A 27,971-nucleotide genomic window follows, 5' to 3' on the forward strand; every position below is an offset into this window, starting at 1 on the left:
ACTGGAGTGCTGGGTTGAGATGAACAAAAGAGTGAACTGAGGGCGAGCAAACAATTTATCCTGGTCTGAGCCCCTGCTCCGGAGCTACAGGGTTTCCCAGCAGGTAAACTGGGTGTGGTTAGGTGGCAGAGCCAAACAATCCTGCAATTTCTCCACAGCACTTTCACCTCAAGCCCTCCTTACACTGACAGACTTTGAAAAGATTTGCAAAGATTTGGAAAAGATTTTTGAAAGACTACAGTCTCAGACCCTCTCACATCTAAAGACAAGTAGTAGAGTTTTAAGTCACAGACTATGATTTTGCAATGACTAGGGATCTTGCAGGGTCACTATTTACAAGACTGCAACACGATTCCTTTAAATCATTACCCATCGTGCAATAGATAAACAGGAACTGAAAATTATAGCCTACTAAACTCAAAGTCGTATTTTCGTGTTTCTGCAGCATTGTTTCATGCGTGACATCCTTAACCGATACAGAGTTGTTCTGTCAAGTGGAAGAGCCGACTAAATATGTATAAGAAATGACAAATATTATAAGAATAACAAATAATTATAGGCTACAGCTGTGTTGGAGTCAATAAGATAAACAGCCTATAATTATACAGTTATACTTACCTTGCACTACAACTCCATATTGACAAGTAGCTGTAATGTTATAGTGTGCTAACCTCCACAACCATACAACATTCTATTGTAGTATGCTAACATCCACAACCCAACAGTATTCTAACACTAATACTTCAAGTGGGATTTGAACTCTCAACCTAAAGGATCACCAGTACAAGGCATTATCCCACTGAGCCACTGTCAACCCTACATGTTGGCCAGTCACATTCACATAGTAATTTTGTGTATTGGTAAACACACAACAAGAAAAACTCCAACCATACATTTAACAATAAAATGAAGGGCTACCCTAAACACCTGAAAACTTTTTGAAATTCTGGGGCAATTAGACATTTGTGTGTTGGCAAACACACAACATCAAGAAAATTCCTAGCATACATTTGACAATAGAATTAAGGGCTTTATAAAAAAGAGTACAGATCTGAAAATGTGCACTGTTAATGGTATCCACATAATGATGGTTGTATGGTTGTTCTCCAAGGAAAAAAATGTCTATATGAGTACATTTTTTCCCTTGGAGAACAACCATACAACCATCATTATATAGTCATATTTTAGAACCTTCAAAATTAGAAAACTGATGCAACTGAGATGGAGGACAACTGCACGTAGAGTAGAACGTATAGGCCTATTGTCTGAAGGAACTTACATTAAATGAGGAGATATTTGCTGAATGTCACAAAAAGTGTTACAGAAATTGCTTGGCATCGCTTATTCAATGGCTCTCTATCGAAACACCTGTAGTTTGCGGAGGACGAACGAGAAAGCACTCGTTTGATAAATCAGCCAGTAGCCTAGGCTAGGCCTAGTCAGTGGTGGACGAAGTACACAAATCCTGTACTTGAGTGAAAGTAGAGATACACATGGTCAAATGTTACTCCAGTAAAAGTAAAAGTCCTCCTTTTACATTTCCACTTGAGTGGAAGTACAAAAGTACTTGCCTTCAAATGTACTTAAGTATCGAAAGTAAAAGTCTTGAAATGTGTTATGACTAATACAGTTGCATTTACTATTGTTGAAATGATTCGGCACAGACATAGGCATTCATTAAGCCTTTCTCCTCCATTCAAGGACAAAATCAGCTAATAATTGTTGTATGTAGAAAGAACTAAAAACAAGCTAATGTGATATCTTATCTTACATATTTCAAAGTAACCACATTTTTCTTTGTTGAATGCTTTACAATTTCAGACCAAATCAAGATGTTTCCTTTTGTGTTTGATAGTGTCAGATTGTCTATCATTGTCTATCATTTGCTCGATGGCGTCAAGAGGCTAGTTATGCTAACATCAATATTGTGAAAAGGGGTCAACAAGGTACAGTAAATAGTGGATAATAACATAGGTTAGGCAACACCATTATTTAAAGCCTAGCTCGCTTAATAGAAAATATACATGTAACACATGTATTTGGACAGTCTTTTTTCCAAAAGGAACTTCAGCTGTAGGCTACTTCAGCTGTCACAAAATGTAGTGGAGTAAAAAGTAAGATATTTGGCCTCAAAATGTACTGGAGTAAAAGTAAAAAGTTTAATAAAATTGAAATACTGAAGTAAAGTACAGATACATGAAAAAGCGACTTAAGTACAGTAATTGAGTAAATGTACTCAAGTAATGTCCACCACTGGGCCTAGTAGACAAATAACTTTCAGAAATAATCTGTACTGCAAAAACGAATGTTGGTGGGTATTTAAACTATCTAGCGGGTGTTTTAACAGCTGCAAGAAATAGAAGCTTCATGGTCTTTATGTTCTGGTTCGTAAATTATTTTCATAAAACTTCAAGTTGCCCTATAACTTCACTGTCCAAACTCTTCACTGCACTGTAGCCAATTAACTGACAGTATGATAGTAGGCTATTTATTTTCTGTACACTGTTAGCCACTGTTATTTTCAACACTGTTAGCCAATTCACTAACTTAAGACTTCAGTGCCATCATATACAACGTTTTTTTGCACAACAAATACAGAAAGGATGGAGGCAGCAAAAGTAGAGGAGTAATTTCAGATGGGGCAAGAACAAGGTGATTTGTATGCTTGTCAAAACGTAGTCCTACCCTGCATTAGAGGAGCTGATCATCATACCAAACACACTCGCTGTTTAAAGTCATACACCACGGTAAACTAAAATGTTACAAAGGTGGCAAAATTAATATAGGCTATTATTAGCCATGACATTACTAGGCTATGAATCGTTCTTTGATTTTTTTTTTTTTGGGGCGGGGTGGGGGTTACAAACTTATTCAAAATCATCCCCCCCTCTGGTTTTTACACAAATCGCACCCTGGTTAGCACACTATAACGTTACAGCACAGGGTAATCCTAATTTTATGCATGAAATTTATTCCAATCCAACTCAAAAGTTTTGAACAACACAAAGTGAAGGTTTTATCCAGATCAAAACCAAGAATAGATTATGTGATCTAATCCAATTTCAGAATCCTTGTTTCCCTTTGAACAAGCCATTTTCAAGATTTGATCCAATCCGATAGCCGAAATCCGGTAACTGAAATCCGATAACCGAAATCCGATCACGTTTCTTTTGAACAATTGGGCCCAAACAATCAAAGCATATGTAAAACTAAAAAGTTATGCTACCTCATGTTCGTTTTGCTCAAACCCCGTAAATCACCGCTTGCGGTTATATTTATCTTTGCCGTTGTCTTAGGACCTGTGAAATGGGGCAGATAAATGAATCATGGAAACTGTAATAGTATGCAAAAAGATTTGTTGATCAAATAACCTGATATTTCATTAAAACTCTACATTCAAAATGACATCTCAGAGAGACAGTAAATATTAAGCCATATTATTATATAGTATTGGGGGCAGCCGTGGCCCACTGGTTAGCACTCTGGACCAGTGGGCCACGGCTGAAGTGCCCTTGAGAAAGGCCTAACCCCTAACCTCACTGCTCCCCGAGCGCCGCCGTTGAAGCAGGCAGCTCACTGCGTTAGTGTGTGCTTCACCTCACTGTGTGTTCACTGTGTGCTGTTTGTGTTTCACTAATTCACCGATTGGGTTAAATGCAGAGACCAAATTTCCCTCACGGGATCAAAAAAGTATATACTAGTATTAAGCCTGAAATAGTCATGTGCATTCAATGGGGCTAGTCCATGGGCTAGTATGGGTCAACCTGTACCACCCCACTACTTAATGGTATCTTCTTTTCTTTTAGCCCTGGTCGCAAAGTTTGAGAAAGTTTGTGTTGAGACTAAAACGTCAAAAGTCAGAATCAGCAAACTTGGAACACGATTTACTTAAAAGGCTGCAGAGAGACTTCACAGCAGTGGAATCGCTGTGAGGACAAAAAGGGACATAATAACTGTTTAGGTTTCTTAAATACAAATGTATCAAAATACATTTTGCCCAATTCTTCCCTTTTGCCCACTACTTCTAATCTATGTTGATTTTGCATAATTGTGACTCAATCCCACCTGTCAGAGATAGTGCGGAAGCCGGAAGTGAGGGTGAAATGACGAGAAAAAGTGGGAGTGAGTGATATTGTAAAGCCAAATACTTCTGAACGGTAAGCGTTTTATTGCGATTTCAGAGCAATTGTGTTGAGTTTTAACTTCACTGTGCCTTTTACCATGCGCCCTCAGTATCCACTATAGGGTGACAGATTAAAGGATTAACTATGCAAGCAAATACTCCCTTAAGCTCCGACTAAGAAGGTCATGTCATGCCACAAGCTAACGTTAGTTTGAGCAAACCAACGTAACGTTATCTGTTTATTCAGAAGCTAAGTTAAGGCTTCATTTTCACAAATTTCGTACACATTCCACCTTTACTTTATTGTTAAAGATGGAGTGGGCAAGTCAGTTATGCGTGAGTAAATGCTAGCAATACTGTTGTACACTTGTGTTTTGAAATGGATTTGGTAACGTTATTGAGGCTTCTCTGGTAATGTCGGCTAACGATACCATTAGCGAGCTAACTTATAACGTTAAAGCTAATGTGTGCTAGTAAACTTTACCGTTAACGTTACCGTCACTTGACTCTCGTTGATGGCAAGCTAAGATTTAAATTGTTAAGTTACTTCTATCCATCAGAAAACCTCGTTCAGTAAAGGTTACATTGTACCGTTAGTGTCAAGTATGTGCTTATCACTATTTGGCTAACGTTACTCATTCGAGGCTACCTTATGGAAACTTCTTTTTGACCGTATTACAGTGAACGTTCATTTAGCCAGCTAGCTTAACTTGACTTGCCTGGTAGACATTACTGTTTGGCTAACATTACGTTACATTTGATATTAGTTTTAACCAGCTGAGATAACGTTAGCGACTGATGTAATTTGTTTGCTGTTCGTTTGAGGTTCATTGTCAATTCTTGTAACGTTAGCTTCTAACCATGAAGCTTCAAATAGCAACATTCACGTTAACATCTGCTAGCACTAACGTTAGCTTTAATTTACGTCCCAGATAAGTCGATTTGTGGAATCAGGAAAGAATAGAATTATCTCGTTATGTTGCTAATAATATGCTTTCTCTGAGGCATAGTATCAAAACGCTAGCTAACGGATATCATGTGGGTTTGTTAAACCAAACAAAAAACCAATATTCTGGTAGCTGAATTGCTTGTTAGCTTCCAGTGAGTAACGTTAGCCGCAAACCCAATTTCGAGCTTCTAGGCCGAGGTATTCGAATTCACAGGTGATAATGGACAGGTGTTTTGTCAAATTCTGCTCAAAATGTACTAACAGAAGCCCAATGCGCAGGCGCATTCTTAAATTGACACCGTCAAGTCAAAAAATACAATAAAGCCCTTCATATTCAAACGTTTGACCGCGAACACCTTTCATCTGATCTTACCTTGTATTTTATAATACTTCTGCTGTTTTTAAACATCAATGAGCCAATGTTGTTCTGACGTGCGCATAGTGAAAGTGCACAGTTGTTCAGTGAAAATTGTTACCCAAGTGTAGGCCTTTTGTAAAGTTTTCCTACAAAAATATTGGCTTTTGTTTATTAGTCAGCAAGTTCCATGGCCAAGTCATTTCCATAAATAGCCTGGTTACAACGCAGACCTTCTCAATTGTAATTGAGAGTGGGTCTGGAAAAGGTTAATTGCCTTATGACTTCCAGCAGGGCCGTGACTAGAAGTGAAATTAAACTTAAATTTACGCATTAAACTCTTACCAAATCGTTTCAGAAGTGTAGCAATCTTGTAAACAAAGGCTTTAAATGCAGTTCTTTACTCAGTTACAAAGAAATGCACGTGCCTGTGTTTTAGCAACATTGGAAATGGCCTTCATTGGCTTCTTGGCTAGACAGACCTGCAGCGCACATCCCAAATTTGCTAAAGGTTCTTATGGGTAATCCCAGGCTATTCCATAACATTTTAAATGGAGGGAAAGTGAAAACCAGCGCCCCCAGTGGTTTTGTTCCTATCGAAGAGCAGCTTCAGCGTTAAAGGAGAAATCCTGTGATTTTTCATATAGATCTCAGTTTCACCAAGGTCACCGAGTACTATCGGTACGGAAAAAAAATAATTTGGTTTTATCTAGCTCGAGTTGCTAGTTTCAACAGCCAAAGCAGCCAGGCAGCTACAGCGCTACATTCTGGGTGAATGAACATGGGGGCTCACGGACATACTAGCCTAATCTACTGTGAAAATGTCAGACCCTATTTTGCCTTCTTTTAACCCTTATAAGGTGTTCCCGGGTCAGGTGGACCCACCACATTATTAGGCTTTTAAATCAATACAGGCATAAGAATTTATGTAAAAAATACTTAACATATGTTTACTTTAGCTCAATTACCAATGATGGACATCATTTACCCCTGTGAGATCACCTTTGTGATCATATGATTATTTTAGCTTTTTGTGAGGACACAAGGAAGTTCCATTATAAAAAAGGTAAAAAATAAACAAAATGTTTGATCATTATTGGTGCCTATTTCTTAGAACTTAATCAGAACAGGCGAAAGTGCTTGAAATGTAACAATTTTGTAACTTTGTGTAGGAATAGCAGGTGCAGACAGACAACATTTCTGCACACACACCTACACTCAGACACACACATACAGACGCACAGACAAACACACAGACACACACAGCTATTTCAAATGGAACGTAGCTAAAGCCAGCTTCAGAAGTCGCTAAATGACGTCACACGATACTTTGCATATAAATGACGTCAATACGCCATGTCAGCATGCCATGCTACATTAGAGAAGATAGATAAACCTAACAGTTTCCCAAGAGAAAGTCTAAAGCTGAAGTTCCTTTCAAACCTTTAGTTAGGATTCACTGTAAAACTAAGCAGACCAACAGAGTACATCTCAATTATTTCTTTCAATGATTTGTTTGAGAACAATGATGTAGGCTAGTATTCCAAGTATGGCTAATGTATATGAGATCCCATATGCTAACGGTTAGCATAACCGATAAAAGTACCAAGATATTTAGACCGAACTTCAGTCCATTTACAGAAGGGTTACATAAGAAGAGTTTTTTTTGTTATTCCACAGCTACATGAAAATATCACTAATGGGCTATAGGATTTGGAAAACAAGTGAAGTTAAACTAAAAATGTAATGCCAGAGGAATTGCAGTAGTGGATGGAAAGCTGCTGGCTTAATGTTGGTAACCTGACTCTCGCCAGATGAATTTCATTCCGCTTAGCTCCGCCTAGCTTCACTCACATCCATCTGGGACCTCTTCCATTGAGAGTGATTTCTGCAACCGATTTTATGGTACAGCCAATAAGGACGCAGGGCGGGAGTTTCATAGATATGACATAGCGTAGAAGCGACTGTGAGACTGTTATCAGCGTCATGGGTTGGCTTCGATGTGAGTGGTTGAAGTAGCACGTCAATAGATGACGGACAAGTGGCTTATTCAATCATCTGCAAGCATTTTTTGATTAGGCCCAGCCTTCTGAAGCAACACTCCAATGGATTGGTCCCAGATGGATGAGTGGAGCTAGGCGGAACGAAATTCATCTGGCGAGAGTCAGGTTATAATGTTGGTGGGAGATTCCTGAAAAAAAAAAAACATTGAATTACTTAATCTTTGGGTTCATACAAACCCTCGTACCAAAAAACCTTGTGTGTCAAAGCGTTCTTGAGATATAACCATGGAGGTATTAGTCACTCTCTCCAGTTATAAGTCCCGCCCTCCATACAAATGAATGGTGGAGGCTAGGCTAGTAAATCCGGCCAATTCATAGTCAACGCCATCTTGAACACTGGGGTTCGGATCCAGCGCCAGTTGGCTCTGACCATGCGCCAAGTTCCAAAGCTGGAAATGACGCATGGACCAACATCGATTTTTATTGGATATTCTGTAAAAAGAGAGTCGTTCTCCAGTAAGAGGGTGGCGATAATGCACATACATTGCTTGCCACGTAACAAGAAGAAGAAAAAGTTGCTCGGGAACGCGCGTGGAATCCGAGTGGAGTCGCCCTGAAGCGCAACTTAATTTCATTGGATAACAGCGGCTCTAACTAAGAGCGGTCTGCCTGCCGTCCTGCTGCTGCAAATATGCATTCGAACATGACGTGAAATATCGAATATAGAACTATAAATAAACCATTCTTTTTTTTTAGTGCCATGTGTAGTGCATTTTTACAGTCTATGATTAGTTTGTTTTTTATTTTATTGTTTGCCATCTCATAGCAGGTGCTCTAAACGTATTCTAGCATTGGCCCATGACCAAATCAAGCCAATAATAGCCAGTAGCCACAATAATGACTGGAGCCAGAGCCCTCAATAGCCACCCTGTTTTGAAAATGGAAGATAACGCACAGAACGGTCAGCCTGAGCGGACAATTACGTCCCCAACTCATCTAAAATGTGGTGTCTTTACTTTGGGTTGTACACCGCAGATGGTAAAGTAACCGTTAAAGAGAATGTAGTCTGCGGACTCAGCAAAAAACAGTTTACTTACGCATCCACGACATCCAATCTTCGCGCTCACCTGTCGAGTTACTATCCAAATGAGGCAGCGGAGTCAGGCACAGTAGACGGCCAGAGCATAGCCAGGTGTCCAACATCGTATGATTGCATACTTTCCGTAAATCCTAAATTATGTCCGGGGTCTGCTATTTACTTAGGCTGCGCAAAGCACAGGTATATTTGGGGTAGGCTTATTCGAGGCAGACCTTTATTTCTTACATTGTGCGTTTTATTGTGAGACATGCGTTTTCTTTGGAGCGGCATACAAGGCTATCAAAAGCAGACGATTTTCGGTTTTGGTATGGGATTTAATTTACTTCTGGACTTGTATTATATAGTTAAATGTTGAGACTGATGGGCACTTAAATCTAGAGGGTATTTGATGATCACTGTAAAGTTTCGTGTAGTTGAAAAAGTGTTGGAATTTCCAGCTGTTTATTGCGAGACAAGGCCTTTCACTCATTCATTGAACGTGCGCTGTGCTCTGGAAACCTTATTGTGTAGCGAAGTAGCCTAAATTGAGTTATTTTTTTAATTATGCATGGTTTACTTTTTATTAAATTCGCGGCAATAATTGTGTTTAAATGTAGTAGCCTAGTGCTTCAGCCTCTGGCAAGCTCCAAAGGGGGTGGCTATGGGTTGAGAGCAACGTGTTGGAGACCCATGGTGTAACGAGACAAGGGCTTTATGCCACTGTTGTGTAATTTATTGTCTTTAATCATGTTTAGGCTATTTTTGTTCAGACAAACAACAACGAAACAATATCAATACAATTTTTCTTATTTGTCATATGATGCATAAATAACCATAATATACACGTCTTCTCATAGGCTCCTCAAGAAATACGCGCTGAATAACGTTTGGCTGTAGCCGCCGGATAGGTCCTATGCATACATAGCATAACAACATGCGGCGCCATACTTGAAAATGGCGTATGCTAACATGCCGAAGCTAATCTACATGCTCTTGACCCCCTGGATATAACACTCAAGGTGTTTTTGACCTTTACATTTGACCTTTGACCTCCAACATCAATTCACTTCATCTTTGAGTCCATACAAACACTCACAGGGCTCCAGAGTGCGACCTAATTTTTCAAAAGTGCGACTAAAAAAAATCGGAGGTCGCACCAGTGCGACCAGCTATTCGAGAGGGGAAAAAGTGTCCGCATTGAAACTCAACCTTTGGTTCAATAACAGACACATATTTGGCCAATATCGTGGTTTAAACAAATCGCAGATAGTGAAGGGCGGGACCTCCCCTCTGATTGGCCGTGGCCCATGGAGAGAGGTCAGAGACCAGTCAGATAAACAGAGTGGATGTAGTTGTAGGGCTGGGCGATATGGACCAAAACTGATATCCCGATATTTTAGGGCTGATTGGCGATATACGATATTGATACGATATTGATATTTCAAACAGAAAGAGCGAAGTGCTTCATATATTCACTCAACACAACAATTATGACAACACAGCCGGTTTTAATTATATTAATTTCAGACTGCTCTAACAGAGCTGTGCAAAAAGGTGTAAACAATAACATATACCAATAGGCATACAGTTGCTCTGAGGGCTGTGCAAATAACAATATTCGGTCGACCCTGATTGGCAACACAGGCCTACAGCTTTACAATAAAGGTAACACAAAACATAGGCTACCGTTAAAAGCCAATATAAGAAACCAATTGGCATACAGATAGAGCTGTGCAAATAAGAAAAAAGTAGGCTACACAGCACATACCTGTTTGTAAATATTTAACTGCACAAGGAGTAGGGCTGGGCGATATGGACCAAAACTGAGATCCCAATATATTTTGGAGCTGATTGGCGATATACGATATATATCGATATTTTAAACAGAAAGAGCTAAGTGTTTCATATTCACTCAACGAGCTTTAATTATAATGATTTCAGACTGCTCTAACACAGCTGTTCAAAAAAGTGTAAACAATAACATAGGCCTACAATAGGCATAGGCTACAGTTACTCTGATAAAGCTGTGCAAATAACAAAAGACCAAATGCAAATAACCAAAGTTGACCCTGACTGACAACGCAGGCCTACATTGTACTGCACAATGCAATATTTTGGGCACAAAAATATTAAAAAACCTGCAGTTTTGTCACAAAATGCAGTTTTTTTACCCGTAAGGGTTTGATAGGGCCTAGATGACAAGCAAATGTAGCCTATGATGGCCTAGACATGTTGCTATCAACAACAAAAATAGTTTTAAACAATTAGGCTACTTAAACAACGTAACTGAGTCACTCATCAAGAGTGTGATAGACACTACCGTCGTTGGAATTAATGCTATGGTACGCACACCCATCACCCCCCCAGGAAGAAAAAAAAAACGTTCACGCGCATTTTTCCTTTATGTTCGTGCATACATAGCATAACAACATCCACATGCAATAATGCAACAACAACGTCTACAATTACCTATTCATTTGGGCAACTTTATACATCCCTATACTGGCTAAAGCTACCTTTAGTTGTGTTATAGCGTACTGTAACGTCTGGCTTTAAACAGCTGTAATGCAGTCGTTCTGACAAGCACACCAATTGCTTAGCCAACCTTGTTCTTGCCCATCTTAAATAGCTCCTCTAGCTTTGCTGCCTCCATCCTTTCTGTTTTCGTTGTTTAAACTTGTGATATCCATGATGAGTATTGAGTTGAATTAGCTCAACATTGTGTGCTGATAACCATATAGAAAGCCGAGTAAAAGAAAACAAGTAGCCTATGCGTGCACTCTCGTTGTTGAGTGATGGTATGCACAGTGCGTACGGACGTACACCTGCAGGCGTACACCTGCCTGGTTTCAGGAATCATAAAAAATGATGCCCCTAACTGCTCGCGAACTGCTGCATATCCTCTTAATAAAATCAGCGTGTAGGTTGTCTCTCTGAGGACTTTAGATCTGCTACTGTATATCGCTAAACGCAAGCATTAATCAGTGTATTTAAATTAGCTAGGCTATGTACCAAAAATGACATTTTACCGTGAGTCGAAGAGCTGTAAACAGTGTTGTAACTTAAATCTGCGTGTATAAAACCGCTTGGAGCTCCAGTGGAATTTTGATTTCACAACGAGAATTCTCGGTCTAGCCGTTGATGTGCCGACGGAATAGGCATCAGCACCAACCTCTGATCAAGGTAAACAAAATCTGACTCGGTGTCCGTCATGTTTGAAAGTTTGTAGTGCTGTGAGGGAGAACGTGCACACGCAGGGGCGCAGTTGAGCAGAGCTGCAGCTGTCTGAATGGTCTGAACACAGAAGAGCAAGTGGCTTTGATAAAATGGTCCATTATTTGACATAATACCGGTATTATGATATTGTCTCAACTACATATCGTTTTCAAAAATATATCGGTCGTAGTCGTAATACCGATATATCGCCCAGCCCTATGTAGTTGCATTACAGTGTGGTCATATAGGCCGAGATAAATGTACCCTCTCCCCGCTGCCTTTCGGCGGCTGGCAGCAGCAAACTGATCAGACGAGCCCGAGATGATCAAGTTTATCGTTGCCTACGATAGGCCTAGTGAAACTTCCCTTCACCAAGTTCAGTCCGAAATAATTATTCACCAGAAAAATAGTTTGAACGTAAACCCGACGTACAGGAATGCCACTTGCGCCAAATTTATAGGAGTCATTGCAGATGAAAATTGCGAACAATGCATACAAGGCCTTCGCGAACGACAGAGATACAGATATCGCCGAAAAGGAGTGCGTCATTGACCGCAATTACATGCAGGGAGTAACCCGGTTTTCAACAGCAATATTCGTTTTGCGCGCAAGTTGTGTAAACTCATTCTGATGGCATCAATCAATTTAATCCGGTATTTGGTGCAAACCGAATATCGCTGCTACATTTAAAGCCTGAATATTCCCTGCATGTATCATTGTGTACGGTGAATTGAATGGACACATTTAGATCGAGCGTGGCAAGTCATTGAAATAGCCTATAATAATAGGCCTACCATTTTGTTACTGCATTAACCATAGTTGTTCTTATTGAAAATTTAAAAATACTAAAATTAAAAAGTAAATTGCATTGTGGGACTGTCAAATGATTATTGCATGGCGAGCTGGTTTAGCCAAGGCCTAAAGATCATGAAGTATGTAAGACATTGAGCCATGAGATGTGCAGTTTGAAGCCCTTAAAGGTGCCATGTGTAAGAATTGAGGTAAGAATATCCAAAAAATGAGCTACACACATCAAAAGAATGAGAAGAAATAAGGGTGATGATGTCATTAAAAAAATGACAAGGTATAGCGCTGCAGAGATATCAACCTGAATTAGCATGCTAAATTACTAGCCACAGCCCGACAGGTGTCATAATACCAGTTTCGGCCATGGGAGGTGGCATGCGGGCAACCTAACCGCCAGCCAAACTGCAATACACGTTTCTTGGTTGTTACTCTAGGGTAGCCCAACTCACTTTCTGGAGGTATACTGCCCCAACCTTTTATGGAATGTGGAGTATGAATTGATTTTTGGCAGACATTACACATGGCACCTTTAAAAGACGTGCACTGTTATTTAAAAGACGTACTCACTGTTATTTAAATTTCAGCTCAGTGAAGCACTTAAAGCACCAACACTTCATTAAGTTACTTTTCTTGTAGAATTGTAAATCATAAGTCATAGGAACCTATATAGGACAGTAATTAAGGAAAAAAATACGATTGCGGTGTTAAATACGATGTGGTTGAAAATTTGGGTGCACCTAACTTTTGTGCTGGTGCACCTAAGAAAAAAAGTTAGGCGCACCAGTGCAAAAAGTTAGTCTGGAGCCCTCACTCATACCAAATTTCAGGCATGTATGTCAAGGCATTCTTGAGATATAATGCTCGGAGTATTCATGGACTTGACCTTTGACCTCCAACATCAACTCACTTCATCTTTGAGTCCATACTCTTGTACCAAATTTGAAGCATATGCGTCAAGCCGTTGTGGAGATATAATGCGCAAAGCATGAGATATGGCTGTGACTTTTTATTTTGACACACGGGAACTAGCCCGGGATTAGCCCGGGAACTACTCTGGGAGCTTAACGAGCGCAGCTGGCTTTAGGCCATTATGACATCACAGCCTCCTCCTTCTCTATGAGGGGAAAATTCGCTTTTTAAAATTTTTAATCCCCTACTTCTCAAAGTATAAACTTTTCGAAAAATCTGAAATGATAACTCTCTTGTCCAATTCCAGACCTACACAATAGTTATTTCAACATGTCTGTATGTTAAGGAGTTAGAGCCACATTCATTTTTGAAAAGGTAAAAAGAAAAGGTTATAATAATAAGAAGAAGCCAGGGGATTTCAAGATCGTGGATTCCATCCACTATATTAACTTATAAATTAGGGCTGGGACAACGCGTCGACGTAATCGATTACGTCGATGCAAAAAATACGTCGACGCAAAATATGCGCGTCGATTTGTCAGACCCAAAACGCATGCTGAATTTTACACCTTCAGTGTTTCCCATACTTTGACTAATTGTGGTGGGGCGCCACAAAACCGGCCGTCACACATTGATGTTCTATGTTGTACTATTTAAATTAAAGATATGATAAAATCTTTTGAGCTGCACTTTTTACGCACGCAGCCTTTCCCTGCCCCGCCCGCTCTCTCTCATAACGAGCCCGCTGCCCCTCCTCTGCATGTGCATTTAACACAAAATATTCATGATTGTTGAAGGATTGTTGTTGCCACATAGAAGCATTGCATAGAACACGGCTGGCTAAATTGCTATTAAATCCGCTTAGCATCGTGACCATGCTGTGCAAATTTGTTCAAAACTGCTACAGTCAAGTTAACTCTGCTAAGGTCTTATCACAACATAGTAACATTGAGGAGACAAAACTTAGTCAAGTTATGCAATCAAGCAGTGTCTCAAAGCTAACGTTAGAATACTGTTTGGATGTTGAGTTTAGCATGCTTAATTACAGCTGCTTGTCAATTTCGTTACTCCGGGCTCATTTTATTGACTCTGACACTGAATATTTGCAAAATCCCGATGTAAATGGAAAAGTGTTTTCCAAGACTCCAAAGTGCTTGTCCCAAGGAGAAGTACAAACTGTTATTTGAACTAACTACGTTAGTTCTTGAATTTCCCCTGGGGATCAATAAAGTATCTATCTATCTACGTTATGAATTGCATCCATACATCAGCTGCGTTTTAACTGCGCAGAGGCGGTTGCTCTAATACTACAGGGGAAGCTCAGCCTCCTCTAAAATATCACAGAAAATCGCATCAAATAACACTATTACATTAGTTTCTAGCCTACTATTCCAACTAGAACATGCTGAAAACATGTTCATCTTCATGGCTAGTTTGTTCAGCAATAAGGTTTTGTTGGTCATTTATCGTGATTTCGCACCCGTAATACATTGTTGTGACGACACGATCCATCAAAAAAACATGCAAAAAACCCATAGACGCTCGGCTTCACTGGACTTTCAATGGCACTTACAGAGTGGGCTGATCTCAGTGCAGAAAAGCTACACATTTATTGGACAAGCGCCACAAAATCGTCATTTCCAGGGAAGCCCGGCGTCTCTGGGAGTGAATGGGACAGTGGAATGGCCTGGACGCCGAGTTTCTGTATGATGATTGGAGCAGTGTTTCCCCTACAATGTATTCATCAGCGGCGCAGCGCCGCTCCTGGAATTCAAGCGCCACTGCAAAAAAAGTTGCCTAATTTAAAAAAAAAAAATAGACGCAAGTGAACTTCAGGAACAGCTGCCGTTCGTTCAGGTTTCATGTCAACATATAATAGTAGCCTAACGTTGAAGGCGCAGTCAGGGATTCCACAGGAGATCACGCTTGTTTGTGTTTATGTTTAAGTTTATTAGCAGACGCAATTTTGTCCAAAAAAACGTAGCCTACATTATGTTAACCAAGGAACCAAATTAAACACGCCAGCGAGATAGCTCGCCCCTACCTTCAGTAGCCTATTCCCAGATAAATCCACGCATTGTTTCGTTTTTGTTTGTGATACAGGCAATGCTTTCAAGCCCTGTGTTGCTAACATACCTAGGCTGTGAAACTAAGGTCTAGCTAGCCTATTGGTGAATTTGAGTAATAGGATACGCAAGCATTTACATCTGAGATAGTTTGTAATTCCTGTAGAGCTCATCAAAATTATAGATGTGATACAGGACACTTATCTGCTATAATCCAAGTGAATTTTCTTCGAATTTTTGACCATTTATTTTACCAAATGACATGGGGAAACATAATTAATTTCATCCACATATCCAATACAGTGTAATGGCATGAAAGAGAAGTCTATATAGTTTATACAGTGCTGTGCAAAAGTTAAGACACCCATGCTGAAATTGACTAAAGGGAGGAATAAAAACATATTTTGCCTTTTGTCTTAATGCCTTAATTAACAAAAAAAATAGGACATCAATTATTTTTAATGCATCATGTATCGTAAATAAATACATTATATATGTCTTAATTTATGCACAGCACTGTATATTCTAAATAGTAATAGTTTGTACAGTGGCCTACAGTGTGCAGTTGTACAGTGGCTAATACTAATAATGTAAATGAAAAAGGTGAAAGAAAAACATGAATAATCCTGTTCAAGTACTGCAATAATCATGCTTGTGTTGATGGTTATGTCATAATTTGTAACTCAATCTGTCCATTTCTTCCACAAAATCCACCAGAAGGCACAATTTAAGGAGTCATTTTTTCAACTGTTTCTCTTTTTTTGGGGGGGGGGCTTCCTACGATCAACAGCACCGCTGCTGGAAAAAATTCTAGGGGAAACACTGTTGGAGGAACTGTCATAGAGGCTGGACTGATTGACAGCATATGTCGCGATCTGACAGGAAGTGGTTCAAGTTCAAGGGATGCGTTAAACGTCCAACATACTCGACGCACCCGACCTGTAGCGCGACAATGTGACGTAACAGAAGCGCCGTAACCATTTATACTCGAGCGTGGTGGTCGCGACACTAGTTGCAATATTCTCCTTTGTCGCTGTTGTGAAAATATTAACGCTAACTACCTCTGTGATGGTACTTCAGACTTTGGTTGCTACTATTCACAACTACCATCATCATTATCATCTAGTTTCCAAGGTGTGTGCACAGGTAGATAGATAGATAGATAGATACTTTAGTCATCCCGAGGAAAATTTTAATAATTTAAACAGTTTAGTTAGCTGGCTAGCTAGTTAGCAGCTGGCTGAGTTTGTGTTATTTCCTTAAGTGGAAAGATATTTTGTTCAGGCCTTAATAGATATCCTTTGTTTAAAAATAAATAATTTCTATTCTTTCCTCTTAATTCCATGTGTTGCAACTCTCGCTAGTAACTTTGTTAACTTATCCAGCAAACTATTAAAAATTCACGACTGTAACAAAACAATGCAACTCTCGCTTGCCCTCGAACTAGTCCTGTTTCCGCTTTGTCGCGCTCGTCTGAAAAAAAATGAGTGGTGCGCTACCTGGGTTAAATCCTGGCGCGCCAGCAAGATCTACGTCATTTTGACATCACGTTGTCGCGCTACCGGTCGGGTGCGTTGAGTATGTAGAAGCCCTTAACGTTAGTGTTGACAGGTGAAGTCGGGAGGCAAGGCAAGTTGCAGCTCAAATTCTCATAATTTGGGAGTAATACAGTCGGTTTCTATTTGTCTTTGTAAATAGCATACTGTAAATAAAACCGTAATGTGGAGTTACAGAGTTGGTGACTTGCTTTAGTTTCAGTTGTTTTTAGGCTAAGTTAGGTAGCGCGCTATATAACGGTGTAGGCTACATGATTCCATGCCAACTCTATAGCCTACTGTTTGGCCTATTCTGGGTTTTGGGATCATTTTTGCCCTCAAAGAACAACATAGCACCTTAATAATATTAATTTAATAATTGACCAGTTTTATCAGAGCTTCCCCTGTTCCAAAGAGCAGCAATCGCCACTGTAACTGCGTTAGTGTTACAATTGCAAGGGAACGAACGTCTTAAAGTGACAGGCACTCAATTAGACCTATACACTACTGAACTTTATTGAATGCTACCTCTGACTAAGAATGCATTACTTTGCACTTGTATAGTCTTTTATTTTGGAATATAATATAAACATATTCCAATGTTAAGGAATTCATGTTTTTTTTCATTCAGATATATAAATCAACATGTATAAATTGCTATTAGTCAATTAAGTAAGGGATACTGTATAGAACGCCGGTCATTATGGGGAAAATAAGTCCCGAAAATAAGTCCCGCGAACCGGACCCCGACGCGCCAGCGGAGGGACTTATTTTCCCATGATGACCGGCGTTCTATACATTATCCCGCTTATTATACGGCTACTTGCCAAAACGAAAAAATAAACTCCATGATATGTCTCTTTACACTTATTTGTTACCGTTTCGTCGTGGCTTCTGAGAAACAAATAGTTCGCAACACACGCTGAACTTGAATCAAACATTCTTTAGAACACAGCTGATCAACCGTCTGCTTTCACTTTTGAATGAGGTTCCAAGCACAAACTCCGTTGCCATTGACAGCGGTCATTCTTGTTTTCAGAGGTCCTTTCCCAAGAAATAATGACCGCTAGAACTTTCGGAAATCCCATTCAAGTCAATGGAGCATTCTACTTGCATTGTGAAGAGCCGTATAATAATGAGAAGATAATCGAATCGAAATCGAATCGGACTGAAAAAATGAATCGTTAGATTAATCGATGCATCGAAAAAAATAATCGCTAGATTAATCGTTTAAAAAATAATTGTTTATCCCAGCCCTATTATAAATAAGTCTTAAATTCTACATATTTATAACAACACATCATATAATTACAATGTAATGCATCTGCAACTGCTGTGTTGTGTGGCATGGCATTTTCAGACATTTTGGATTACATTTGCTGATGAAATGATGACTGATCTGATAAAAATGTCCCTTTCTTAGAATTTTACTTCTGTCATGCTTGCCTACATCTCTGCTTGTATCTGCTAGGGAATTCCGGGAATTTTCAAAGTTGGAAACTTTCCATGGGAATTAATGGCAATAAACGGGATTTAATGGGAATAAACTGGGAATTTTTAAAATGGCAAGTTACTCTATAACGGGGAACTTAAATGTAGTGGACAAAATCCCATTTTGCAGCTTAATATTAGTTAAAACAACCTGATTTAATGCAATTTTAGTCAAATTTCTACCCTGCACATACTGTATCGTCAATTACCTCCATCAGCATAGCTAGACATAAAGGAAACCTATGGTGCGTTCATGTGCATGGGGGAAAAATATTCCCAGTGAAAATGTCATCTCATGTGGGAATAACTGGTGTGAAACTGGGGGAAGTTTGTGAACAGAGTTGCCCAGTTATGTGCTTGTCGTCACTTTTATCCTCATTCAAATGGGTTTGCATTAGCTCTAACAGGATGATTAATTACCATATGCTCATATTGCCTGTCTGATTTAAACTTGGCAACTTTATAAACATAATCTATGAAGTTTGGGGTATTATGTTATGTCATTATTTTTTATATATTTTTTTATTTGTTTTACCATTTTCTGGGATTCTGACTGAACAAAGTGATAGTCAGTCAATGTTCCAACCAATCACAATCGGATCTTGTTGTTGAGTGGCGTGGTATATCTTGGGCAGTTCAGTGGTTTCAATGTTGCTAGCTTAGCACGCTAGTAAACCATAGGCAGAGAATGGGATTCCCGCTAGCATGCTAGCTAGCTTTGTATGCTAAGCTAAACGAAAATTGCTTATTACGAAATAAAATGTTAATGTTTGTATATGAAACAGTTTGTATGAATTACCCAAAATGTCCAGTTAATTCCTGTAAATTCCCATTAATTCACATAATTTCCTTTAATTCCATGAAAGTTTCCAATTTGGAATATTTCCAAAATTCCCCAGTTGAAATTGTATCTTTCCGAAACACTCTTTCTTTAGTTTAGAAACAGAATGTGGCAAAATAAACATTTTCTCAATTATACTGTTTTTGTGATAGTTTAGAGCCAAAATCGACATTGGAATTTACATTTTATTAATTGCACAGCCGTACTGTGATGTGAACACGTATCACTGCACCAGACTATCATCACAAGATCCAATAGATTGTATGGAATATGAAACATGCATATTGAATGAATAAATTCACTATCCTTCAACTTTTCCATGCTCTAAGGCGTTACAAGTATGAGTCCTAAATGTCACATCCATAATTCTGGAACTGTTTTTTTTTTTTTTGTTTCTTCATTTTGACAGCAGTAGCTGTATCTGAGTAAGCAGCACCACTATAACTATTCAAACATAGTATGCCATGGCATGGTCAAATACCATGACCATGTTTTGTAGCCATGAAGACTGTCAGACAGCCATCACAAAATGTAGAGGAAACGCAGAGCCCTATTTGGCTTGTGTTTTGTGAGGAAATCTGGTTCTTTAGTTCACACTGCTGCAGTATTGTCACATAACAGGAAATAGAAACTGCTGTGCTATGCACAGCAAAATGGAAGGAGTTCCATTCGACAGAGTTTTCAATGTGGGTGGAATGGTTCTGATTTAGTTGGGCAAGAACATCCCTTTTAAAAAAAAATTCTCACTGGTATTTTTCCCCAGATGGATAGACGATAGATATATTACTTTATTAATCCCCAGACGGTACAATGTTACAGGAGCAATTTACTTAAATCACATAGGCGTAAATCACATAAAAAAAAAACACATATCTTGCACAAAAGCAGAGAAAACCTCAAATAGGCTTAAACTCTTTCTCTAGCCTAAATGTTCAATAAAAGTGTACAATTTTCATTGATCAGAAGATAATTCCTCATCTGCCCATTGGGGATTCATTCATTTCAGTGGGCAGGAAAGACTTCCTGTTGCAGTCCTTATTACAGCGGAGTTGGAGTAGCCTCTAACTGAAAATGCCTGACCAGTAGACTGAGCTCAGGGTGTTCTTTTGGAAAACCTGACCGTGAAATATTGAATGGGCATACAGAACATATTTGAATGTCTTGATTATATTTCACAGAGCCATATAAGAATATACGCTTATATATATATACACACATTACTCTCTTTTGCAGGAGAACAGACACATTGGATCCAAGATGACCGACTCAAAGTACTTCACTACTACCAAAAAAGGTCTGGATTGTTTTTTTCTTTTCTATTGACCAATTCACAAAGTGAAAACTGGCAGGAATTAATATTGTTATCTTGAATCCATATTTTTCATGTGATGTATTGACCTCATACCTTTTATTAAGAATAATTGATTTGTTTAAGTTCTTTCATATGCCGTCTCCAAGTCAGTTTTTAAAAGAAAAAAGTGAGATGGACTGGCAGTGTTCTGTTTTTCTTTTGTTTGTGGTGAATAGGTTGACAATTGGTATTTCACTTTCAGCTTCATTCTAACTTGGCATAGGATACTGTAGCATTGCAACATATTTGGCTGTTTAAGTCGGTGGTAGTGTAATGTAGGGCTGTACGATTATGGAAAATAATATATTTTTAAGCTTTTTATCATCTGTATTATTCAACAAAGTCAAGCAATATATCATTCTATAGTATGACCAGCACAATATAAATTAAACATAAACTGTTCTTTCCTGGAGCCCGGGCCTATGTTATCATGTCATTAGGTGATTGAATATGATTGATATGAATGAAATATTTTTTATTTAACTACTTCAATCAAATTACTAGGCCTATATTTGTTGAACTTCCAGCCTTGTAAACATTAAATGATGCTTATACGTTTCTATTTTGTTTCTATTTCATGTAGATATGATCTTCTTTCGTTAGTTAACAGTTACATGCAGTGCCACTGACACGGCTTCTCCTTGTCCCATGATCTCTCTCATACACGCACGTGCACACACACACACACAGATACAGACTCGCTCCTCTCCTCAGTACTTGCACGTGCATCGGAACAAACTAAATTGTTGCAGCACAAAATGCGGCCGAATGACCGTTCAGCTTGGTGTTCACTAAAGTTAGCATCATCAACACCGCAGCGCAATACGCATGCATGCAAATGAACTAGTTTGTTCTTATGACAACAAAGCCAATCGCGGAAACAAAACTGTTTAAACAGGCAAAGTTATCAGCAGTTAGCAGGATGTATGTAGCGTAAGAGCTTTAGCTGGTAAGCTAATGTTAGAACAGCTGGGTTTTTGGTGGTTAGCTGTGTCAACTACTTGCGGTTAACATTAGGCATTAACAAGTAACTGTAACATAAAATGTTTGTGCTGCCATCCCCTTTGGATATTGCAAATGCCCCCTCTGTGTCACTGCACTCTAAACAAAGTTACCAGCACAGGTGAATGGCTGCTGCGTAGCCTAAACAGATGTGAAGTTAAATAGTTTTAATAGTCAGCTGGAGAAGATAACAAAGTTACCAGCGAGAGTCGCAGCACAGGGGAATTAAGAGAAAGGAACTAAAACCAGGGACATGGCAGGTTCAAGCAAAAGGAAATGAAGAGGTTTATTTTCAACCAAAGTAGCTCTTTCAGACCTTTCTTGACACTGTTAGCTGGTTGTCGATATTATCATAAATGCAATTAATCTTTCAGCCCTAGTGTGTGTGTGTGTGTATTTCCATATAGGTGAAATTTTTGAGCTGAAAGCAGAGCTTAATAGTGATAAGAAGGAAAAGAAGAAGGAGGCAGTGAAAAAGGTGATCGCCTCTATGACTGTGGGGAAAGATGTCAGGTGAAGTGATAATTTTTCTGTGCATTTGCATACATTGTCTTAATGGTTGGTCATAAAATTTCAGGATAATGACATGACCAAAAAGCAATATTCTACATGATGTCATGTGTATGGCAAAAACTGGCAGAAATAGTTAACTTTTGACCATAATGCAGGGATTCATTCCCATTGCTTACCTGCTGTTAACCTTCATAACACATCTAAAGATGATTCTTCATATGTAATGACAATAACACTATTAAACATATGTGATACAAACTGTCTAAATTTTTCCAACAGTGCCCTCTTTCCTGATGTAGTGAACTGCATGCAAACCGACAATCTTGAACTGAAGAAATTAGTTTACCTGTACCTGATGAACTATGCCAAGAGTCAGCCGGACATGGCCATTATGGCTGTCAACACATTTGTGAAGGTATTACACTGAGCTTTAGAGGACTGTTTTACGGTCATGTTAATGTCATTAGCAGAATTTGTTGTTTAGATGGTATGTTATTGTAAACTTTCTAACTGCCATTGCATTTTACAGTGCTGTATGTTGTTGACCACCCTTTTGTGAATTGGTCCACATATCCCCTTGACTTGCCCAGTTTGGTACCATTTCAAAAAAATCAGCATTGCTCTAGTAATTATATTACACAAAATTGCACTCTCTATGAGAAGGTCTGTTCTCTGGGAGACATGAGAAACAGAAACATTTATTTTTTATTTAAATCTTCCTGGTTCAAAGTGCAGTTGTTTTAAGTGATGTGTTCTACAGCGAGATTGGCCACTGTACTGTACTGAGCTGTTTTTTAGATCCCCCTTTCGAGTGTAACGTCTAGCAATTTGGGCTGTGGCTCTGTGCTCCACCTAGGGTTTTTTGATCAACAGAGAATACATTCTTGTACTAGTTCTGTTCAGATTTTTTTGAACATGCTATCCAGTAAACCAACCCGCATTTCCACCAGTTTTAAACGGAACCAAGGATGCATCATCAACAATGATTGTTGCATGAATAAAAGTTTAGATTTGATTTTATGTTACATCACTTTGCCCATGAAGTTTCATTCTTATACACTCTCTAGAAAAGGAGAACTTTTCATTCACATGCATGTATTGCAACAGCACTCAATCAAGTCGATTTTCTAAAATTGTTAAGTTAATTCCTAAATATATATGAAAAAATCAAGTCATTTCCAGTCATTTGACTCAAGTCTAAGTCAAGTCTCAAGTCATAAATATCAAGTCAAAGTTAAGTCAAGTCTTTTATACATATTGATCTCAAGTGACTTTAGTCTGACTCGAGTCCCCCAATTTGGTTTAGTTCAAAATATCTTCTCTTAAGATAATCTCAAAATATCTTTCTCTTGAAATTTAGGTCTTAGGGTTTGGAACAGCCACCTCTCAATTCAAAGTAGTATAGATATATATTTTAATATATAATGATATGATAATGATATGATATAATTATGACCGCCGCGCAGCGAAGCGGCAGTCATAGGTTTAGTCAGATTTTTTTTTTTTTTCACATGTCCAAATTTCCGTCAAGGATTCCCGGGACACTGAAAGACCGGGGTAGACGAAACTTGGTGGGCATGTAACCCCATATGGATAGCATGGAACCATCGTTTTTCATAGGGAGGGAAAGTGAAAACCAGCGCCCCAAGTGGTTGCGTTCCTATCGAAGAGCAGCTTCAATGTTAAGTCCCATAGACCTATTTAAAAAAAAATATTGTGAAGCCAAATCAGCGATGTTATCCACCAAAAATATTTTTCAGTGTCTATACAGTAATAATATTCTAACTGTGAAAATGCCAGACCCTATTTTGCCTTATTTAAGAAAATCGAAATTGCTCCTTTTGTTTCATAAACGAACTACAAAAGAAGTCACGTGACTTTACCCTTCAACGTTACTCACGGTAGCATGGTTTGTTTATTAGCCTGGTTAGCATTGACACTTAACACTTACAGCTAGCTCTTCATGCGAGTAGAAGCACAACACCAGTTATCCTGACATAAAGGTTATCACCACGCGGTTTACATCACGTTCCGTTATTACAAAAATATGTTAAGCCAGTTAAGCAAATTGCGTATTGATCAGTTAGAGATTAAGCGCCCAAACATGTGACGTCACATGCAGCTGTAGTTCCTCATCACCGTGTTACGACAAAAACTCAAAACAATTCAACTGATCCTAAAAATAAGGTATGACCACTTGAAGCAATAGAGGTGACCCCAGTGCCTAACATATGGAAGGCATTAAATTAAGATCCCACTGTGCACCGAGATATATTTTTTCTAAAAAAAAATTCCATCCACTCCGCTAAACTCTAGGAACGCAACCACTAGATGGCGATGAGATTACTTTCCCTCCCTATTTTGATCTGTAGCCCCCCCGCTGGACTGCACCCCCCCGAAAGGAGGGTAGGGCAGACACAGTTTTCTGTGAATATCTCGAGAACCGTAAGGTTTAGGAGGACCATTTTTTTTGTATGTTGATCTCAAGGGGCCATGTCAACCCATTCCATAACCACTCATTTCATGTATAGCGCCACCTAGTTGAACACAAAAAAGTAAAAATGAGGTGTTGTAATCGCAGGTATCTGTGACCTAACATAGTCAAAACTGCACGAGATTGGAAGTATAGGATCATTATGATACCCTCTGAATGCACGCCAAGTTTCGTGGAATTCTGTTCATGGGGGGCCACACAATAAATTAATTTATGTTACTATACACCAACTGGCCTGTAGGTGGCCGGAGACAGTTTTCTGTGAATATCTCGAGAACCGTAGGGCCTAGGAGGTCCACCTTTTTTTTGTATGTTGGTCTTAAGGGGGCATGTCAACCCATCCCATTACCACTTATTTCATGTATAGCGCCACCTAGTTAAAAATTAAAAAGCAAAAAATTAGAATCACAATATCTCTGGCTGACATGGTCAAAACTGCACGAAATTGAAAGTGTAGGATCATTATGACACCCTCCGAATGCATGCCAAGTTTTGTGGACTTTCGTTCATGGGGGGCCTTACAATAAAATAATTTATGTGTACATTTAGTGACCGTACACCAACAAGGATTCCCGGGACACTGAAAGACCGGGGTACACGAAACTTGGTGGGCATGTAACCCCACATGGATAGCATGGAACCATAGTTTTTTGTTTTGATCTGTAGCCCCCCTGCTGTACTGGACCCCCCCCAAAGGAGAGTAGGGCAGACACAGTTTTCTGTGAATATCTTGAGAACCGTAGGGCCTAGGATGACCAATTTTTTTCCGTATGTTTGCCTCCAGGGGTCATGTTAACCCATTCCATGTGCACACATGTGCATAAACTGATACACACGCACACACATACATTCACAGTAATCATATGTATGACCCATACTCACACAGTAGACATATGTACGCATACATGCGCATGCACAAACACACATACGCAGGCAAACACACAAGCACGCTCACACACACACACACACACACCCCCACACACATAAACATAAACGTGTACACGCACACATGCACACAATTCAAGAATTTCTCAGAATTATGAACAGGCAAGATCGGGGTGGGGTTGTATGAAATGAATTTTACATGTGAAATCTATGAACTAATCATGATTTGGTACTTGTTGTCTAGCAGATACCAGTGAGAATTGAGTGTGGATAATGCATAAGACAGAATCATATAGGCCTTTCAGCGTGATTTATTTTTGTGGAAAAAATGTGCTGGACTGGGCGGCGGTCATATTTTGTACCGCTCTGCGGTACATCTAGTTATCTTGATTTTTCCAGTCTGATTGCTCTTTTCTTCCCCTTCATTAGGATTGTGAAGATCCCAATCCCCTGATTCGTGCTTTGGCTGTGCGCACCATGGGATGTATTCGTGTGGATAAGATCACAGAGTACTTGTGTGAGCCTTTAAGGAAGTGCTTGAAAGATGAGGACCCATATGTGAGGAAGACAGCTGCTGTGTGTGTTGCTAAACTTCATGACATAAATGCCCAGCTGGTGGAAGACCAAGGGTTTTTGGACACTCTGAAGGACCTCATCTCTGACTCCAATCCCATGGTAAGTACTGTAAATTTGTACTCCACTGAGATGGAGGTGTTGTAGTTCTTTGTATGAATACTGCATTTAAATCCTTTGGAAAAATCCTTTCATATGGCGCATTTTCATTGTGTTCAACCCCGGTGGTTGGGGAAAAATCTCGGATTTCTACTGTTTCTATGCTTGAGACTGGGCCCGTGGCCCATAAATTATATATAATACTGCAAAATGTGGTGTTTTGAATCAAAATAATTAATTCTCATGAATTGTGTAGATCCAAAGAGGGGGTTGAGTTTGCACAATTTCTCATAGACTGGAGTGAGACTATCACTACTGAGAGAGTAAGAGAAGGTGACAAGACATAGAAAGAGAATGACAAGCAATACATAGTGATTGGCCTCTCTTTGTGCTTAAACTAGGGCTGTCAAACGATTACATTTACTTAATCGCAGAAGTTCTATAGTTAATCGCGATTAATTACATATTTATCACAATTCTATTATTTTACATTTCTAAACATTCCAGAAGTCCACATTAACAATGTAAAGCCATTTTTACGAGTGTATCTTGATTGGGAATCAAATGAAAGCAAAAAGGTTAGGTTCATAAATTACTTTATGAACCTAACCTTTAACTTTAAGACATTTGATTATTTAAAATAAAATTTTAAAAGATGTGCAGCGGGCCTGAGGCAACACATTGTATTCTTCAGAAATATATCTTATATAAACTGAAATGAATGCTACAGTAGAAGTGCATGCACAAAATGTATACACATAAATGGCATAACACACAAAAAATACTCCATATAGCCTATATTCATTATCTTTGGAGTTCAGTTGAAAATTAGGAAATTTTCTTTATTTCTTATTGAGAAATATGCACAAGTGCATATGTGCAAAATGTAGGCCTACAGCACATTTCAATGAAGTGCTAAATAGCCTAGTCCATTTACTATGTTCAGTTCATGTGAAACAGTGTAGGAGTGTAAACAATGTTTAGCTCGTATTAGATTAAAGCTTAAACTTGGAAGTGCTTTGGTGATTTTTTAATGTGGACTGAGCCAACACCGGCAGATGAGTGCACTGTCACTTGCCATGCACGTCAGCAAAGTTTTTAACTGGCAAACACTGGATCAACATTGGATTTTATGGAGTTGCGCCGACAAAATAGAACTGAATCGTAATTTAGGCGGTGGCAAAGTGTGATGCTGGTGTGCAGAGTTGTATTGAGAACAACAACAGAATCTAATGTAATTGAATGTCGAATGGGGAGTGCACCGCATTCATGTCACTCGTGTCCACCATTCAGCCGACCGGGAGTTCAGAATTGCGTTGGTGTTTATTATTGCCATGACTACAGGAGGAGGAGGGATGGGCAGAAGCCTACTAGGAAGCAAAAATTCTAGAGCGGAGCTTTGCTAGGAAGTGTCTGTGGCAGTTTGAAGACAAGAAACGTTGCATCAAAGGGTCAAATTAGTAGCAGCCAAAGGGGATTGTTGATAACAGAACATCTGATGTAAAAAAAAAAATGCAACGCGATTAATGCAATAAAAAAAAGTAACGCGTCAAGGCTGACAGCCCTAGCTTAAACGCTATGTGTTTGTGCGCCATTTGATAATGGTTGTCATGAGTAGGCTGACATGATTAATAAGGTAGGCTTTCTGTTCCCAAATGGGAAAGTTTTATATAGCTCAATA

The 27,971-nt window shown here is 39.1% G+C and overlaps 1 protein-coding gene across 6 annotated transcripts in view; it reads left to right on the forward strand.

The window, feature by feature from the left end:
- Positions 1–4,063: 4,063 nt before the first annotated feature.
- ap1b1 (adaptor related protein complex 1 subunit beta 1) overlaps positions 4,064–27,971 on the forward strand; it is a 75,896-nt gene continuing 51,988 nt past the window's right edge. For 3 of the 6 annotated variants that reach the window (XM_042101379.1, XM_042101383.1, XM_042101381.1), the window contains exons 1-5: positions 4,334–4,459; positions 20,607–20,667; positions 22,134–22,239; positions 22,519–22,654; positions 26,048–26,293. In XM_042101379.1, the coding sequence (XP_041957313.1) occupies positions 4,436–4,459; positions 20,607–20,667; positions 22,134–22,239; positions 22,519–22,654; positions 26,048–26,293 (573 nt within the window). In that variant the 5' untranslated portion in view covers positions 4,334–4,435. The other 3 variants (XM_042101382.1, XM_042101380.1, XM_042101384.1) reach the window with 3 other exon arrangements.

The sequence above is a fragment of the Alosa sapidissima genome, chromosome 8, assembly GCF_018492685.1.
Source record: "Alosa sapidissima isolate fAloSap1 chromosome 8, fAloSap1.pri, whole genome shotgun sequence".
Classification (NCBI taxonomy): Eukaryota; Metazoa; Chordata; class Actinopteri; order Clupeiformes; family Clupeidae; genus Alosa; species Alosa sapidissima.